This window comes from Oncorhynchus mykiss, chromosome 1, assembly GCF_013265735.2.
Source record: "Oncorhynchus mykiss isolate Arlee chromosome 1, USDA_OmykA_1.1, whole genome shotgun sequence".
NCBI classification, from domain to species: Eukaryota; Metazoa; Chordata; class Actinopteri; order Salmoniformes; family Salmonidae; genus Oncorhynchus; species Oncorhynchus mykiss.
Window position 1 is genome coordinate 67549067 of NC_048565.1, and position 12494 is coordinate 67561560.

Consider the following 12494-nt stretch of genomic DNA (forward strand, 5'->3'; position numbering starts at 1 on the left):
TGCATTTGGAGTTTAGAGCCTATGATCTAAGCATGTGTGACATATGGTTTGGTCTGGCATTTCCATTATTGACAGTGTCTGTTTTTGTGTATAGCTGTTTTGATCAGCATCTGGCTGACCTGACCAAATGAACCACGTAGAGACGCTCCAGACTCTCCGAAGCTCGGAAGGCCTGATGCAAGAGCGCAAATAAGACTAAATTGCCTCCTTCTCACAGTCTGTCTTTAACTGTGCCATGCATTTCCCCCATCACATTTAACCCCAGGGGAGTCTGAGCTGAGGTCCTCTGAGCAGGTCGTGAGTCCTAGGTGTCTCAATTCTCAAGAGTTCCAATTCCTATTATATTAGGATATCGCTCCGAAATATGTGTTTAAAAGGACCCTCTGGGTACTCCCTAATCTAGAGGGCAGGCGGTAGCCTCGCGGTTAAGAACATTGGGCCAGTAACCAAAAGGTCGCTGTTTCGAATCCCTGAGTCAACTAGGTGAAAAGTTTGTCCGTGCCCTTGAGAAAGGCAGTTAACCCTAATTGCTTCTGTAAGTCACTCTGGATAGGTGTGTCTGCTAAATGACAAATGTAGTACTTTCTATGGTTATGGAACTCAACCGCAGAGATTTAGTTGTACCACTAGATGAGGCCAGAGAGCCATTGTTTCTTTTCATGAATGTTTATCCAGAAAGTATTTATTACCAGTACAGCACTGTCTGCTACATGGTATTGGATTGAGTGTGTTGTGGTTTGATGTCCAATGATTAGGGCTCAGCAGTATGATACCTCTGGTTAAGGTACACTATCGGTCAAACGTTTGAACACACCTACTCATTCAAGGGTTTTTCTTTATTTTTTATTATTTTCTACATTGAAGAATAATAGTGAAGACATTAAAACTATGAAATGACACCCATGGAAGCATGTAGTAACCAAAAAAGTGTTAAACAAATCAAAATACATTTGAGATTCTTCAAATAGCCACCCTTTGCCTTGATGACAGCTTTTCACACTCTTGGCATTCTCTCAACCAGCTTCATGACGTCATCACCTGGAATGCATTTCAATTAACAGCTGTGCCCTCTTCAAAGTTAATTTGTGGAATTTCTTTATTTTAATGTGTTTGAGCCAATCAGTTGTATTGTGACATGGTAGGGGTGGTATACAAAAGATAGCCCTATTTGGTAAAAGACCAAGTCCATATTATGGCAAGAACAGCTCAAATAAGCAAAGAGAAACGTCAGTCCATCATTACTTCAAGACATAAAGGTCAGTCAATACGGAACATTTCAAGAACTTTGAAAGTTTTCAAATGCAGTCGCAAAAACCATCAAGCGCTGTGATTAAACTGGCTCTCATGAGGACCACCACAGGAATGGAAGACCCTGAGTTACCTCTTCTGCAGAGGATAAGTTCATTGGAGTTACCAGCCTCAGAAATTGCAGCCCAAATAAATGCTTCACAGAGTTCAAGTAACAGACACATCTCAACATCAACTGTTCAGAAGAGATTGTGTGAATCAGGCCTTTATGGTTGAATTTCTGCAATGAAACCACCACTAAAGGACACCAATAATAATAAGAGACTTGCTTGGGTCAAGAAACCCAAGCAATGGACATTTTAGACTGGTGGAAATGTGTCCTTTGGTCTCTTGGAGATTTTTGGTTCCAACTACTGTCTTTGTGAGACGCTGTGTGGGTGAACGGATGATCTCCACATGTGTATTTCCCACCGTAAAGCATGGAGGAGGTGTTATGGTGTAGGGGAGCTTTGCAGGTGACACTGTCTGAGATTTATTTAGAATTCAAGGTACGCTAAACCAGCATTTTGCAGCGATACCCCATCCCATCTGGTTTTGGCTTAGTCCCACTATCTTTTGTTTTTCAACAGGACAATAACCTAACACCCCTCCAGGCAATGTAAGGGCTATTTTACCAAGAAGGAGAGTGATGGAGTGCTGCATCAGATGACCTGGCCTCCACAATCCCCCAACCTTAACCAAATTGAGATGGGTTTTGGAGGAGTTGGACCGCAGAGTGAAGGAAAAGCAGCCAACAAGTACTCAGCATATGTGGAAAATCCTTCAAGACTGTTGGAAAAGCATTCCAAGTGAAGCTGGTTGAGAGAATGCCAAGCGTGTGCAAAGCTATCAAGGCAAAGGGTGGCTATTTGAAGAATCGCAAATATAACATATATTTTGATTTAACACTTTTTTTGGTTACTACATGATTTCATATGTGTTATTTCCTAGTTTTGATGTCTTCATTATTATTCTACAATGTAGTGGCTAATAAACAAGTTGGTGTTATTTTCATTGCAAGGTGTAGGATATCAGTCCCACCAACCCTGCTAAGAATGGAATTATTATAAAATTTGTTTACAGGACAAATTATATTAATAGGGGCCTGAGAATCCGAGTACCCGGGTCCTATTAGTGAATGTTAATTTATGCATAAGTGTACATTATATAAAACATGTGTTTCCATATGTGTAGGCTTACTCATATCCAGTGTATTTTCCCATCTATTCAGTGAGTGAGCGTTTCCATGTGTGTTTAGCGTCACTGGTTTCACTGAAAGTCAGTCAAACTCCTTCTGCCATGCCACCTTTCCATGTGTGTTTAGCGTCACTGATTTCACTGAAAGTCAGTCAAACCCCTTCTGCCATGCCACCTGGCTCCTTGGCTGCACCGCCTTTCATGTAAGGCAGCCAATCAGATATGTAGCTCAGCCAGACATACTGGGTAACCATGGCAGCTGCAGATTAACTTCCTGGACCATGTGATTTCAGGGTTTTAAAATAGAAAAGAGCCAGTTGAGTGTGAGGTTGAGCACTCTTTTGGACTATTATGTCACAGGAGGCTACAGTATTTACTGCAGCGGGGGCCATTGACACAACTCCTTTTTCAAGTCCCACCATGAACTCCAAAGTCTTTTGATCAAACTACAAAAGGCACTTTTGATTTGAATCGAAAGCTCATTTAAAGATGTGTTACAGGTTGACTTTGAGAAAATCAAGTTCACTGCAGTTGGCTTTTGATCCACAAGACAACAAGAGACCCATTGTTATAGAGCCAGACTTGTTGGACTGAGTGGTCTGGAAGGAGTCTTATCTTTGGCTAGATTCTTTACTTAATGTGCCAGAAGCCATGTCAACAATGACTTTTAAAATATGAATTAGTAAAACCATAAAGTCTGTTCTTTGGTAGACATGAAATAGATTTATTAGTAAAGGAATAGATCTGGTATCATCAGCCTGTATGATGTCATTGTTGTATGCTACTTTGATTATCTTTCATTTCCGTTTGTTTGGCTTTACTGCAACACGGACACACTTGAGTTTTTACTGAAACTGTACTGGGATTTAAATCCGATTGGGCTACATGTGTATTTGTTTAGAGCGATAGGAGCTGACAGATGTGAAATCAGAAAATAGGTTAGAAACATAGAAAGTGGGAGGGGAGGTAAGGGGAGACAGAGAGGAAGAGAAGAGAGAGGGGAAAGGAGGTGGGATTGCAGCCATGGCGAGAGGAAATGCATGCTTTCTCCAGCAGCGGAAAATAGCCCAGCTGATGAGCCATCCGCAGAGAGAGGCACACGATGGATACTGACTGAGCGACAAGGCAGTGAAAGACTGAGTAACTGACCGAGTAACTTTGAGTTCAACAAAGATCCTGCCAAATTATTACCACATACTGTGTCCACACTGGCTTGGATACTTCAGATTGAGCGCTACAGGCAGAGACGGAAGAGGAAGCGAGACACCCCACTCTGTTTTTTTTTCTGGTTCAATGAAATTCAATGTACTAAGGAGACCAGACCCAGCTGCTATTTCATTCACACCCAGTTAAGTAGACCGGAACTGACCTTAATTTTTTTTTTACAAAAATGGACTAAGAAAAGACAGTACAGTATGAAACTCTGTGGTGGTTTAGTTCACTCAGGCCACAGAGTTTCTATCTTCATTTATCCACCATCTTTGCTACAGGGAGCCGGAGAGGGAGGAACTGACCGAGCCAGCGAGGGAGTTAAAGAGATACGGGACAGCAGGGGAGGACAGCAACAGGGTAACGGCAACAGATTAGGGCGCCAAATAAGGCAGAGCGAGTATCCAGACACCAAGGAGGGGAAATGGAAGATAACATGTTGTGAAATGGACCATGAGGCTCTGCTAGGCTCAGGCTGAGAGCAGTGTCGGGCGTGTGGCTGGAGATTCCATGTGGTCAGTGGGATAGACTGTTGACTGGCAGGGTTACCTCACCGCAGAGTGCCGTGGTTGGGTGTGAAAGGGGCAGGGCTCTGGGGACAACATGGCACGCTATTTGCTCTGCTGGGGGGGCGGGGCTTTGGAAGACGGGTACCTGTATGCCCCCTATCCAGCTATCTACCGGTGAGTTCCCCACTGTACCATACCTACATCTGTCTGTCTGTCTGTCAGAGGTGTGTGGACCTCGACAGTGTTATGGACAGCAGAGGTTGACTATGTGTTTTTAACATTTTGTTACGAATGGTCTAATGTTATCAAGTCAATGTGAGCTGATTATCTGTGTTTCTGTGCCTCCTAGCTGGCTGGACAGTGTTATACAGTGTCTGGTAAGAAATGGGTGATGTACATTACATTGATGTACAGGGTGAGCGTGACAGTGTGTGTTCCGAGGAGCTATGTGGCACTTCATGGTGTTATTGATGGCGTGATTAAACCTGTTGGCTCTGGTCCCCACGACAGCGGCTCACCTACAGTGATCAGCTAGCGGGAGGGGGGGGGGGGGGTTCTTCAGTTACTATAATAACCTAGAACCAAAAGTTCTAGAATGTTACGTTGTCCATGGACCATGTGTTGTTATTTGTCCAATCATTTCAGCTATTTTGCCCTTTCCTGACCTGAGACTCGTCAACTGAATCAGCAACATAGATTCCTGTTTATTGCCTCTGTATATTAACTGTAGCGCCTAGATTCTTGCTCTTGTGTAGAATGCGAAATTGAATTCTTGATTAGGGTGTATATTTTTGGTTTATTTAGAAATGTGTTGAGTGAAACCCCTTGACGTGACTCATCTGATTTTCCAGGGTACTTTGGCTCTGAACTATCTGTACAGCAAGAGCTAAAACTGTTAATAATTCATAGCACAGATGGGAACTGGGATAAAAGCTCTAAGATATTTCCTAACAGGGGAAGCAATGTGATTCCTTCAAGTAGGCCTAATAACTTCCACAAACAACTCTCAGTGCCTGTTGGGGGGGGTGGAGAGAATGTGTGTGTATGTTGTAACATGCGTGGACGAATACTAACTTATTCAGTAGCCACATACACTCATCACTCCTGTTGCTGCTCTGTTCTATAGCATAGCCTGAGTCAAAGAGCAAATACATCAGAGAACATGTAACTCCCATTGTTCAGCTTACTTTGGTTACCTTTTTAGATGTCTTAGCTTCACCTGGAGCTTTGTCTGTCCGTCTTAGTTGGAGGGTTTCTTCTCAGTGGTGACATGTTGTCAGCCCTTGTCAACAAAGGCAAGACTGAGCACTTTCTCAGCGTCTGTGTGTGTGTGTGACTGTTCTCATGATGCAGCACAGCCAGTTTATGAGACTGCTGTTTTCGGGACATAAGATGTCGGTTTGCGATAGTGACCATGTGTATAACTTTACAACCAACTTTACATTTGACTGTAAAGTTAAGGACATAACCTGGCAATATAAAGGCTGGAGGTCTGGTTTTAAATGTTGAGACTTTTCTATAGAGCTCCATGGACGCTGTTGAATGAAATATCCACCGGCCACTCCTGCTAGCGTCCCAAAAGAACAGTCTCCCTCACCACACCCTGGAAAATAAGTCTGGGAGTCTTTCTCTCTCCCTTTTCTGTGGAGGAGTGGATCATAAACCCATTGTTTTAAGAATAAACAAACTCAGCCCCCTGTTACTTATCTCCCCACCCACCTCCTTTGTGGTGGACCATTCTGTCAGAGGGGGTGACCCAAAGGGCCGGTGGGATAAACCAAACGCAACCAATAAACAGGGGTGTTCTATATCCTGAGATGGGTTGCTACCTTGCTGTGGAGGTCTGAAAGGAGTCATGCGTTTGAGGAGGAACTCTCTTGGCTTAAAGCAAAGTGGACTACTAATCAAAGGACCATGCTGTTAATTCGGTAGGGCAGATTACTTCATCTTGTCTAGATGGGGATTCACCCACTGTAAATGCATGGGCATTTCTGCAACGAATGGCTGCAACTCTCTACCATGTTGTTGTAGGAAGGACTTGCTGACAGTTCCATCCGAGCTCTTAAATGAGCTCGGATTTTGTATTTTCTCAAATGTCTGCAGAGACACAAGTCTAACTTTAGTCAATTTGCTTTGTGACTATCGTGGGTGTAGTTTGTAGACGCAAATGGAAATGTTGAACCTTTTTTTTTTGTAACTCTCTCTTTATAGAGAATTTCAAATTTGAAGAATGAATTGACATGGTGATTTATCCGTTCCATACATGACTCATATCATTGTATACAGATTCTCCCCTAGGGAAGAGCTTATTAGTTAAGCACTGTGCATGATATTTATTCTAGAAATTCTCCAGCCCGTTTTTACATTTCAGAAGTGCAATAGATGGATCATCCTTTCAGACACAACCAAAAGCACTGACATTTTCTGTTTAACTTTTCTTTTTGTCTCTCCATTTGATTAATAACAGTGTAGTTGGGTATAATCATTTGCAATCCACGTGTGTTATGAGCTGCGGAAGAACATTCATGCACAGAACCCTTTTGATGATGTTCAAAAATGGGGAGAGTCCTGTGGGACTGTTTAGATACTACTGTGAATAGACATGCTAATACTATGCCATTCTATACTATCAATAAGAGCCTGAAGCTGGAGGGGCTGGAAATAAACAAATCCAGCTGCGTGTTATGAGTGAAAGCAACGCGGAGCAATGGAGAAAATCGACGGGTGTTTCCCTTGGAGACCATGGATTTAATACAGAGTTCATCTCGGTGTACTGCATGTTAAAAATAGATGGAAGTTGAAAGGTTATAGTACAGCTACATGCTTGGAATAGTGGTTCTGTTACAATTGGCTATATCCTGCCAAGTATGGAAGGGCTGTGTGCCCACTTCCCATGACAATAACCTTGGCACCTGCTAGTCAACTGATTTATAAATATGGCACCTGCCAGTGCCAACCGTCTTCTTTACTATGTGCCAAGACAGTTTGGCACCGACAGTTTTATTATTATACAGTTGGCAAAAGGTAATACAGAATTTGAGACAGACCCAAACCTATCCCGTATAATCGATTGTTACTTAGCTACCGGTTTTATAATAGGGCTAGAACAGCCTCATGTGAGTCATCCCTCCTCTCCTCTTGTCATCTGTCAGGGAGAAGCCAGGCCACCGGGCTCCAGACCTGTTCCCGCAGCAGGACGTGGGCGAGCACTTGGCCCTGGGCAGCACCGAGTCCCTGTCCAACGGCAACAAGGCTGACCTGCAGGCTGCCAAGCGCCTGGCCAAACGCCTGTTCAACCTGGATGGCTTCAGGAAGTCTGACGTGGCCAGGCACCTCAGCAAGAAGTGAGTTTACTGGAATACTACATATTTGAAAATACTTTCAAATAAAATGTAATTGGTCACATATTTAGCAGATGTTATTGCGGGTGGAGCAAAATGCTTGTGTTCCTAGCTCTTAACAGGGCAGTAGTATCTAACAATACACACATCTAAAAGAATGGAATTAAGAAATATGTAACTATTAGGACGAGCAATGTCGGAGTGCCGCTGACTGAAATGCAGTAGAATAGAAGTGGGGCTAAAAAGTATTTAGTCAGCCACCAATTGTGCAAATTCTCCCACTTAAAAAGATGAGAGGTCTGTAATTTTCATCTTAGGTACACTTCAACTATGACAGACAAAATGAAGAAAAAAAATCCAGAAAATCACATTGTAGGATTTTTAATGAATTTATTTGCAAATTATGGTGGAAAACAAGTATTTGGTCACCTACAAACAAGCAAGATTTCTGGCTCTCACAGACCTGTAACTTCTTCTTTAAGAGGCTCCTCTGTCCTCCACTCGTTACCTGTATTAATGGCACCTGTTTAAACTTGTTTTCAGTATAAAAGACACCTGTCCACAACCTCAAATAGTCACACTCCAAACTCCACTATGGCCAAGACCAAAGAGCTGTCAAAGGACACCAGAAACAAAATTGTAGACCTGCACCAGGCTGGGAAGACTGAATCTGCAATAGGTAAACAGCTTGGTTTGAAGAAATCAACTGTGGGAGCAATTATTAGGAAATGGAAGACATACAAGACCACTGATAATCTCCCTCGATCTGGGGCTCCACGCAAGATCTCACCCCGTGGGGTCAAAATTATCACAAGAACGGTGAGCAAAAATCCCAGACCCACACGGGGGGACCTAGTGAATGACCTGCAGAGAGCTGGAACCAAAGTAACAAAGCCTACCATCGGTAACACACTATGCCGCCAGGGACTCAAATCCTGCAGTGCCAGACGTGTCCCCTGCTTAAGCCAGTACATGTCCAGGCCCGTCTGAAGTTTGCTAGAGAGCATTTGGATGATCCAGAAGAAGATTGCGAGAATGTCACATGGTCAGATGAAACCAAAATATAACTTTTTGGTAAACTCAATTCGTCGTGTTTGGAGGACAAAGAATGCTGAGTTGCATCCAAAGAACATCATACCTACTGTGAAGCATGGGGATGGAAACATCATGCTTTGGAGCTGTTTTTCTGCAAAGGGACCAGGACGACTGATCCGTGTAAAGTAAAGAATGAATGGGGTCATATATCGTGAGATTTTGAGTGAAAACCTCCTTCCATCAGCAAGGGCATTGAAGATGAAACGTGGCTGGGTCTTTCAGCATGACAATGATCCCAAACACACTGCCAGGGCAACGAAGGAGTGGCTTTGTAAGAAGCATTTCAAGGTCCTGGAGTGGCCTAGCCAGTCTCCTGATCAATACACTTTCAATATAACATACATGAAAACAAGACTAACTATGCAAAATATTTTGTTGTGCAAGAGATTTTGTTGTTGGCAGACTGCATCGGCGCAGGATTCTATTGCGACTCGGGGCCCTACTCTACAGACTGGTGCGCCATAACCAATCAGAGCTGCAGTAGGCCTGTAGGCAAATCACTCATTTCCATATATGGATTTGTGTCATTCACTGTGAACTGGATTGCATGTAGCCTTGTGTGCACATTTTGTCTTATTCTCTGTAATAATGGTATGGGAATAATAATGCATTTTATTTTGTAAAGTGGTTTCTTGCATCAAACAAGATGACAAAATGTTCAGTCACCTCCTTGTCTGAAAGACAAGTGGATAAACAGGTTAATGTCAAGCCCTGCATGTTTTTTTTTTCAAAAGTCTCATGGAATGTAGGCCGACATGGAACACCACACATTGGCTGCTACTGTAGACTGAATGATAAAACAATTATTTCCATATTAAAATGTTATGTGATAGTTTTTTTTTATGGTAGGCCACAGTAGCCTACTTGGCCGCTGTTAAACAGTCAATTAAAGCAGGTACAGTCTGTGTTCACAATAAACGCACGCCGGAAGTTGCACAGACGTTTCACAAGGTTCAAGTTTGCGCTCAGCAGACCTGAAATTTGCCCCGTGCTGAAAAATATTAGCGGGAACACTTGCTTGACATCAAAAAGTACTCGGTACATTTCGAATGCTTAGCAGGACAGAAAATTGGTCTAATTCACACACTTATCAAGAGAACAACCCTGGTCATCCCTACTACCTCTGATATGGCGGACTCACTAAACACACATGCGTCATTTGCAAATTGTTGGAGTGTCCCCCTGACTATCGATAAATAAATAAAAACAAGAATTCTGCCGTCTGGTTTGCTTAGTATAAGGAATTAGAAATGATTTACTTTTGATAATTAAGTATATTTGAAACCAAATACTTTTACTCAAGTAGTATTTTACTGGGTGACTTTCACTTGAGTAATTTTCTAATAAGGTATCTTTTTTTTTTTTTTTTTTTCAAGTATGACAATTGGGTACCTTTTCCACGTGTGTGTGTGTGTGTGTGGTGCGTATTCTTGTGTGTGTTGCTTAATACAATGTATACAGTTGAAGTCGGAAGTTTACATACACTGAGGTTGGAGTCATTAAAACTCGTTTTTCAACCACTCCACAAATTTCCTGTTAACAAACTATAGTTTTGGCAAGTCGGTTAGGACATCTACTTTGTGCATAACACAAGTAGTTTTTCCAACTATTGTTTACAGACAGATTATTTCACTTATAATTCACTGTATCACAATTCCAGTGGGTGAGAGGTTTACATACACTAAGTTGACCGTACCTTTAAACAGCTTGGAAAATTCCAGAAAATGATGTCATGACTTCAGAAGCTTCTGATAGGCTAATTTGCATCCATTGAGTCAATTGGAGGTGTACCTGTGGATGTATTTCAAGGCCTACCTTCAAACTCAGTGCCTCTTTGCTTGACATCATGTAAAAATCAAAGGAAACCAGCCAAGACCTCTTAAAAACATTGTAGACCTCCACAAGTCTGGTTCATCCTTGGGACTAATTTCCAAACACCTGAAGGTACCATGTTCATCTGTACAAACAATAGTACGCAAGTATAACACCATGGGACCATGCAGCCGTCATACCGCTCAGGAAGGAGACGCGTTCTGTCTCCTAGAGATGAACGTACTTTGGTGCGAAAAGTGCAAATCAATCGCAGAACAATAGCAAAGGACCTTGTGAAGATGCTGGAGGAAACCGGTACAAAAGTATCTATATCTACAGTAAAACGAGTCCTATATCGACATAACCTTTAAAGGCCACTCAGCACGGAAGAAGCCAATGCCTCAAAACTGCCATAAAAAAATCAGACAACGGTTTGCAACTGCACATGGGGACAAAGAGTATACTTTTTGGAGAAATGTCCTCTGGTCTGATGAAACAAAAATGTAACTGTTTGGCCATAATGACCATCGTTATGTTTGGAGGAAAGGGGGAGGCTTGTAAGCCGAAGAACCCCATCCCAACCGTGAAGCACGGGGGTGGCAGCATCATGTTGTGGGGGTGCTTTGCTGCAGGAGGGACTGATGCACTTCACAAAATAGATGGCGTCATGAGGATGGAAAATGATGTGGATATATTGAAGCAACATCTCAAGACATCAGTCAGGAAGTTGAAGCTTGGTCGCAAATGGGTCTTCCAAATGGACAATGACCCCAAGCATACTTCCAAAGTTGTGGCAAAATGGCTTAAGGACAACAAAGTCAAGGTATTGGAGTGGCCATTACAAAGCCCTGACCTCAATCCCATAGAAAATGTGTGTGCAGAACTGAAAGTGTGTGCGAGCAAAGAGGCCTACAAACCTGACTCAGTTACACCAGCTCTGTCAGGAGGAATGGGCCAAAATTCACCCAACTTATTGTGGGAAGCTTGTGGAAGGCTACCTGAAATGTTTGACCCAAGTTAAACAATTTAAAGGCAAAGCTACCAAATACTAATTGAGTGTATGTAAACTTCTGACCCACTGGGAATGTGATGAAAGCTTTTATTTCTATGATAAATAATTATCTCTATTCTCACATTTCACATCATTAAAATTTAAGTGGTGATCCTAACTGACCTAAGACAGGGATTTTTTTTTAGTAGGATTAAATGTCAGGAATTGTGAAAAACTGTGTTTTAAATGTATTTGGCTAAGGTGTATGTAAACTTCAGACTTCAACTGTAGTTACAGTAAAATACTTTTGATATCTTTGGTTTGACCGGTCTAATTGTCTGTATCTTGTCATTCTGTAGTAATGAGTTTAGTCGGATGGTGGCAGAGGAATATCTCAGTTACTTCAACTTCTCAGGCCTTACTATTGACCAGGCAATACGGTGAGATCTCTTTCAGTGGAAATGGTCAGAATATGTAGCATAATGTCCAAGTGATTTCATTGAATAGTGAACACTCACAATGCTATATGTCTTCCACAGAGCCTTCCTGAGGGAGTTTGCCCTCATGGGAGAGACACAAGAGAGGGAGCGAGTGCTGGCCCACTTCTCGAGGAGATATCTACAATGCAACCCAAATGCAATACCTTCTGAAGGTTAGACTGGTTGAATGTATATATGTGTGTGTGTGTGTGTGTGTGTGTGCGCACGCACGTACGTGTACATGTATTTTTGTGTGTGTGTATATATATGTCCACACACACATTATTTTGTTCAAGTTGTTACAGTTTTAAGGTTATTAAAGAACACATATTATCCATATACTGTGGGGCACTCTTACGCTGATATTGCATTAGAACACACTGAAACATCTCTCGCTCTTTCTCCCTGTTCCAGACAGTGTCCACACTCTGACCTGTGCCCTGATGCTGCTCAATACAGACCTGCATGGCCATGTGAGTAACTGTGGGTGAGCCAGGGTGCTAGAGAGCTGTGGAGGGAATGTTGGTAAAGAGTTGGAAGTTTTCTGGTTGAAAATATAGACCATTGGCTTGAG

General features: G+C 42.4%; 1 protein-coding gene across 3 annotated transcripts in view; it reads left to right on the forward strand.

The window, feature by feature from the left end:
* psda (pleckstrin and Sec7 domain containing a) overlaps positions 1-12494 on the forward strand; it is a 46439-nt gene that overhangs the window by 20456 nt on the left and 13489 nt on the right. For 2 of the 3 annotated variants that reach the window (XM_021609023.2, XM_021609014.2), the window contains 4 exons: positions 7355-7546; positions 11801-11881; positions 11981-12093; positions 12335-12393. In XM_021609023.2, the coding sequence (XP_021464698.2) occupies positions 7355-7546; positions 11801-11881; positions 11981-12093; positions 12335-12393 (445 nt within the window). Of the gene's footprint in view, positions 1-3469; positions 4377-7354; positions 7547-11800; positions 11882-11980; positions 12094-12334; positions 12394-12494 lie in introns of those variants that run through there. The other variant, XM_021609030.2, reaches the window with a different exon arrangement.